The sequence below is a fragment of the Acomys minous genome (genome assembly GCF_964271855.1).
Source record: "Acomys minous genome assembly, chromosome: 2".
In the NCBI taxonomy this organism is placed as follows: domain Eukaryota; kingdom Metazoa; phylum Chordata; class Mammalia; order Rodentia; family Muridae; genus Acomys; species Acomys minous.
Window position 1 is genome coordinate 84,398,274 of NC_140484.1, and position 6,256 is coordinate 84,404,529.

At 53.7% G+C, this 6,256-nt stretch overlaps 1 protein-coding gene across 1 annotated transcript; it reads left to right on the top strand.

Moving 5' to 3' along the window:
- Positions 1–1,792: 1,792 nt before the first annotated feature.
- On the top strand, positions 1,793–6,147 carry LOC311592619 (kallikrein 1-related peptidase b3-like). The gene is made up of 5 exons (XM_084773261.1): positions 1,793–1,918; positions 4,022–4,181; positions 5,016–5,302; positions 5,414–5,550; positions 5,943–6,147. The coding sequence occupies exons 1-5, from the start codon at positions 1,873–1,875 to the stop codon at positions 6,096–6,098; spliced, it is 786 nt and encodes a 261-aa protein (XP_084629387.1). The 5' UTR covers positions 1,793–1,872; the 3' UTR covers positions 6,099–6,147.
- Positions 6,148–6,256: the final 109 nt, after the last annotated feature.

A 6,256-nucleotide genomic window follows, 5' to 3' on the forward strand; every position in this document is an offset into this window, starting at 1 on the left:
ATTTATTGTGTGTGACAGTCAGATGACGTATTTTGAGAGTTGGCCTCCTTCTTCTACCATGTAGATGCCTGGGACTGAATTTAAAAACCGTCTCACCAGCCTCAGAATACTTTCTAAAAAAGAGTTTATTTATTTATTTATTATGTATACAGTGCTCTGTCTGCATGTACACCTGCCGGCCAGAAGAGGGCATCAGCTCTCATTATAGATGAGGTAGTGAGATCTATGTGGACAATCACTCCACACGTGACCTGCTTTCCCAGTTCCCACCCACACTTCTTTTGGAAGGCATGGTCTCATGTGGTCCAGACTGACCTAAAACCTGGTGTGTAGCTGAGCTGACCTTGAACTCCTGATCCCCCTGCCTCCACTTCCCAAGTTCTGAGACCACAGGTGTCGCCACCAGGCCTGGCTCTGTAGTGATAATCATGACCAGGGAAAGCAGTTGAAGGACATGACCTTCAGGACTCTTATTTAGGAAACAAGGAATAAAAGGTCATTGTGACCCTAACATTGTTCAGGGTGGGTGACACTCCCCTGGGGGATAGATAGATAGATAGATAGATAGATAAACAGATAATAGATAGATTCTTTAATCTAAAGGTGATCACCCTATGGTAATGTGCACCCTAAATTCTATTATTTTTTATTTTAATTTAATTTATTTCATTTTAGAGACAGCTATTTATATAGCCCTGGCTGTCTTGGAACTCACTATGTAGAGCATGTTGGCCTCAAACTTACAGACCCACCTGCCTCTGCTGTGATTAAAGGTGTGTGCCACCATGCCCAGCTCCCAAACTTCTAACAGGAACAATAAAATCAGTGACCCAGATTCCAAGGCTAAGAAGATTAAAAAGTTGGCATTCTATTCTATTCTATTCCTTTCTTTTTTTTTTTTTAAGATTTACTTATTTTATTTATTGTCACATTATAGATGTCTGTGAGGCACCATGTGGTTGCTGGGAATTGAACTCAGGACCTCTGGGACAGCAGGCAGTGCCCTTAACCACTGAGCCATCTCTCCAGCCCTTCTTTTCTTTTTTCCCAAGACAAGGTTTCTCTGTGTAGCCTTGGCTGTCCTAGACTCACTTTGTAGACCAGGCTGGCCTTGAACTCACAGAGATCCACCTGCCTCTGCCTCCCGAGTGCTGGGATTACAGGCATGCACCACCAGGCCCAGCTTATTTATTTATTTATTTTGGGGGGTTATGTTTGTTTGTTTTTCAAGACAAGGTTTCTCTGTATCGCCCTGGCTGTCCTGGAACTCATTCTGTAGACCAGGCTGGCCTTAACTCACAGAGATCTGCCTGCCTCGGCCTCCCCAAGTGCTGGGATTAAAGGTGTGTGCCACCTTGGTCACTGGCACTCTCAAGAGCAAGATTTGCACTTGCAGGGAGCTTGTAGCCCTCTTGGCTACCACAGGTGCAAAGGATTTGTTGCTGGTTTCTGAGGACACGCTTGGTCTTCCTTAAAGCTGTGTGATGGTGGTCCCTTGCTCCTCCACCCTCCCACTGCACCCCCTCACTACCCCTCCAACCTTGCCATTCTGTCTGTGCCTCCCAGAGCACGCAGGGCTCCAGGAACAGCAGGCCCTGCCCCACCCAATCTCAACCCTTGGAAGGTGTCCAGGGTGACCTAGGGCCTGGCAGACAGCAGGTGCAATGGGTCCCTCCCCTCCCACAACTGTGAGGGTGGGAGCAGAGAGTCCACCTCCGTCAGCAGGGGCAGGCCTTGGCCAGCATCTGGGTGCCAACAGGGCAGAGGCGGGGCTGGTGGGGGCGGTGAGAATGAGGGTTTTTAAAGGCTCCCCCAAGAAGACTCCTCAGCTCCAAGCTCACCACCAGCTGCTGCTCCTGGACACCTGTCACCATGTGGTTCCTGATCCTGTTCCTCGCCTTATCCTTGGGAGGGACTGGTGAGACAGTGGGAAGAGCGGGAGGGATCAGAGCCCTGACTCTGATGCTGCCTTTAGCCTTGGAAATCCCTTGCCCACTCCCCTCACCCCGGCTGCATCCTAAAGCACACTTGCACCTCTTCCCTGCACCCCTGTACACTACCAAATGCTGTGGTCCTCGCTCCTGTATTAGGCCCCTGCTCCCTCCCATTTCCCAGAACTTTCTTCCCTTCCTTGACCACTGGACCATCTCGGGGCTTCTCCAGTCTTTCCAAGGAACCCAACCCCTTACCAGCCTTGGGACCTTGGCTATCTTTCCAGCTTGTTATTTTTCTAGGGCCCAATAGGCCAGCTCCGGAGTCAGGGGCTTGCCCAAATCCCACACTAGAGACTTAGGCTGTGTAGCAGCTGTCAGCCTTCAGCTGTGTCCTCTAGACTCTGACAACTGGTTGCCCCTCCCCTGTCCTCTCAAGTTCCTCACTTTCTACCCACAGTCTCACTTTCCAAAATGGCTTGTGACATCAGATGGATCCCCCTTTTCTGGTGTGAGGGATCAGGCCATGTCCGTCTGGCTTGAGGAGGAGAAATCTGATGGTAGAAGCCAGAGATGGAATTCAAGTGTCTTCACTTGCCACCTTAATTTTGAGGCAGGGTCTCTCCCGGGATGGAGACCCCACCCCCCGTAACCTCCGCATTTGGCTAGCCTGGCTGGCCAGTAAGCCTCGGGAGAGCCTACTGTCTCCACCTCCCCAGCTCTGGGGTTCTAAGCACATATCACCACACCTGGCCTTTCACCTGGGTTCTGGGGGGGTTGAGTTGAGGTCCGAATGCTTACGTGGCCAGTACTGCAGCAAGTGAGCCACTTTCCCAGCTCTTGGGAATAAGCTTTGAGACATGGTCTCATTCTGCATCCCAGGCTTGTCTCAAGCCCACGGTAATCCTTCTGCCTCAGCTTTCTTTGGAGGCGGGGGGGTGGGGGGAGTGGAAGGAGTTCAAGACAGGGTTTCTCTGTGTAGCCTTGGCTTTCCTGGACTCACCTTATAGACTAGGCTGGCCTTGAACCGACAGTGATCCACCTGCCTCTGCCTCTCGAGTGCTGGGAACCAAGGCGTGCGTCACCACGCCTGGCCTGCCTCAGCCTTCTGTGTACTGGGATCACAGATAAGAGCGGCTGCCTGGCTTGCCTCCTTCTTGTTTCCAAACGCCATGCTTTGGCCGGATCTTTCTTCCCATGCACACCTCCCAGTCCTAACCAAAGGCTCCTTGCTGTCCTTTTCCCCTTCACCAGCTCCAGCCCTGTCCCGCCTGAGCTCCGCTGCACAGCTCTACTTCCCACTCTGTCCAGGACTTCCCAAAGACCCCAATACCTAAACCTAGTACCCCACAGCAAGTGCCCGCCTCCCGATCTGCTTTAACTTCGTTCCCACTCTTGTCCTGAGGCTGCCTTCAAGAAAACCCTGAACCTCTCCGTTACCAGCAGACCGCCCGCCCAACCTCCACAGGAAGCAGAGCCTTCTTACCCGCACACCCTCCCACTACAGCTCTCATCTCTAACTCTGTTCTCAGGGAGTCCCGGCTCTCTTAGACACCATCTCCACCACAAGCCCTATGAGGAGCCCACCCCTAGCCTTAGCCCCCTTTAACCTGGAAATCCCTTCCTTTCTCCCAGACCAGCTGGCCACTTCATGTCCAATCCAAGAACTCCTAAATCATCTGCAAACTCCTTTCCTGGGTTCATTTTTCATTCAAATCTTAATTCTCTGAGGTCTCACCCTTTTCAGAACTCCCAAAAGCCAGCCCTGGCCCTGACTTCTTCTCAAGTCTTGGAGACTCTAAATGCCAAATCTTTTTGGCCTCTGACTCCACTCTCACTGGACTAAGAACTACTGAATTCTGGAACCTCCCTTCCCTACCACTGCCCTACCATCCCTCAGCCCAGAGCTCTAAGCGACCTACACTATACCTGATCCCTTTTTCAGGAGTTATTTCTACCCCGACAGCTGAGATCTCCCTATCCAGGACCAGCCACGTATGGGTTCCTTCTCCACATCCCCTGGCCATGTCCCCTGCTCCACTGTGTCCCCGACAGCACACACCTCCCTCTCTGAGCCAATCCCATTGCAGGTGCCGCACCTCCCGTCCAGTCTCGGATTGTCGGAGGATCTGAATGTGAAAAGAATTCCCAACCCTGGCAGGCGGCTCTGTACCACTACACCAGATACCTCTGCGGGGGCATCCTGGTGGACCCCAGCTGGGTGCTCACGGCTGCCCACTGCCACACCGAGTGAGTAAGGCAGGGGCACAGGGAAACAGGGTGGCAGCTAAGGAACATGACTCCAGGCCAGGCTGGGCAGGAAGATGGAACTGGCCAAAGGCTGAAAGGCAAGAGGCAGAACTGGGCTGGACCTATGGTCTGTCCAAGACCTCCTGGGTCTCGCTATGCTTCTCCCTCCAGGCTTGTGTTTGATTCCTGTTTCTTTTTTCTTTTTTTTTTTTTTTTCTGTCTCACTGTCTGTGTGTCTCCTGTCTGTATTTACATCTGAGTATCTCTAGCTGTCACTGTGTGTCTCCTTGTCCAGGTCTCTGCCCAGACCTCTCTGGGTCTGGGTCTGAGTTGTCCTCTTTGTCACCACTGACCATACTGGACAGCAGCAGACCTATGGGGGCTCCCTGAGGATAGAAAGTGATGTTCCTGAGAGAGGGAGTCTCCCTGTGAGACAAGTCCTCATTCTCCAAGGACCATCTTGGCCCTTAGGACCCTCTGTCCATTCTGAGGATGCACGGAGAAGGGCTGGTCCCGAGCTAGAGCCGGGTGAGGCAACTGAGTGAGTACAGAGGCAGATCAGGGTCCTAGGGTGGAAAGAGAGCTCCGACCTTGGGCTGTAGGCCAGGCCTTACCCGCTGGGGAAGCTCAGCCAGGTCCCAGCTGCAGCTGAGCAGCTCTCAGGCCCCTCCCCCTTCTCCCTGCCCTGTGTTCTCTCTGTCTGTGTCTCTCTAGCTGTGTTTCTGTCCCTGTCTCTCTTCCTCCCTCCCTCCCTCCTCCCCTCCCCACCCCACCCCACCCCTGCACTCTACCCAAGCTCCTCTCACCCCCTCTATCTCTTTCCCCCACCCACAGCAAGCTCCAGCTTTGGCTGGGCCGCCACAATCTTAATGCCAACGAACCCTCAGCTCAGCACAGGTTTGTCAGCAAAAGTTTCCTTCACCCTGGCTTCAACCTGAGCCTCCTGCAGAGTGACAAGCCAGTAGCTGGAGACGACTACAGCAATGACCTGATGCTGCTACGTCTCACCCAGCCTGCTGACATCACAGACTCTGTGAAGGTCGCCAGCCTGCCCACTGAGGCACCCAAGCTGGGGAGCAGCTGCCTTGCCTCCGGCTGGGGTAGCATTAAGCCCGTGGATCGTAAGTCTGGGCCAAAGCACCCAGCCTGGAGAGGGACACCGGGGCCTGAGGGGGGAGCAGAGGGGGCAGGGCTGGGGTCTGCTCACCAGCCTCTTGTCCTCTGGTCTGCAGTCGAATACCCAGACAGTCTCCAATGTGTGACCATCGACCTTCTGCCTAATGAGGAGTGTGCCAAAGCCCACATCCAAAAGGTGACAGATGTCATGCTGTGCGCGGGAGTGATGGAAGGAGGCAAAGACACGTGTGCGGTGAGCCAGCCCCTCCCTGCAGTGTGGTGAGGGGCTGAATAGAGGGAACTTAAGTTCTTGACCCCCCCCCCCCACTTCCATGGCCCATTCAGGCATTTTGTCCTTCCCTGTGGAAGTGATGCGCTCTGGGAGGGCAGAGTGCTGTAGCTGGCATTATTTCTCCTCTTTGGCTTGACTTCAAGGACTGTCCTGTCTGCCCACCACCCCCACACCCCACACCCCACCCCCACGTCCCTGTAAAGAGCTGGCCTCCCGAGAGCTGGATTCCCTCACCTACTGAAGCAGAGCTGCCTCTGAGAGTCCCTGCCTTCCTTCCCCTGGGACAGTCCTAGGTTGTCAAGTAGAACTCAACCGCCAGGACCGTCCTCACTCTGCCCCTCTCCTGTTTCCAGGGTGATTCAGGGGGCCCGCTGATCTGTGATGGCGTTCTTCAAGGTGTTACGTCATGGGGCTACACTCCGTGCGGTGTACCCAAAAAGCCGGCCATCTACACCTACCTTTATAAGTTCAACGCCTGGGTACGAGAAGTTATAGAGAAAAACTCCTGAGTGTTATACTGTCCCCTGCTCCCAATAAAACCCACCATGCAGCAAATGAGCTCAAGTTCTGACATTCTCTGGCCTTCCGGGGTCATTCGAGTTCAAGGTTCACCGAGCTGAGGTCAGGACTTCAGGGACGGGTGTACATGTTCAGGTGGCTAAAGGGA

Bases quoted from the DNA above. Each gene is read 5' to 3' on its own strand.
- LOC311592619 (XM_084773261.1), top strand. From the start codon at position 1,873: ATGTGGTTCCTGATCCTGTTCCTCGCCTTATCCTTGGGAGGGACTG. The intron at 1,919-4,021 runs GTGAGACAGTGG...ATCCCATTGCAG, and splicing joins CTTATCCTTGGGAGGGACTG to GTGCCGCACCTCCCGTCCAG. The intron at 5,551-5,942 runs GTGAGCCAGCCC...TCCTGTTTCCAG, and splicing joins GAGGCAAAGACACGTGTGCG to GGTGATTCAGGGGGCCCGCT.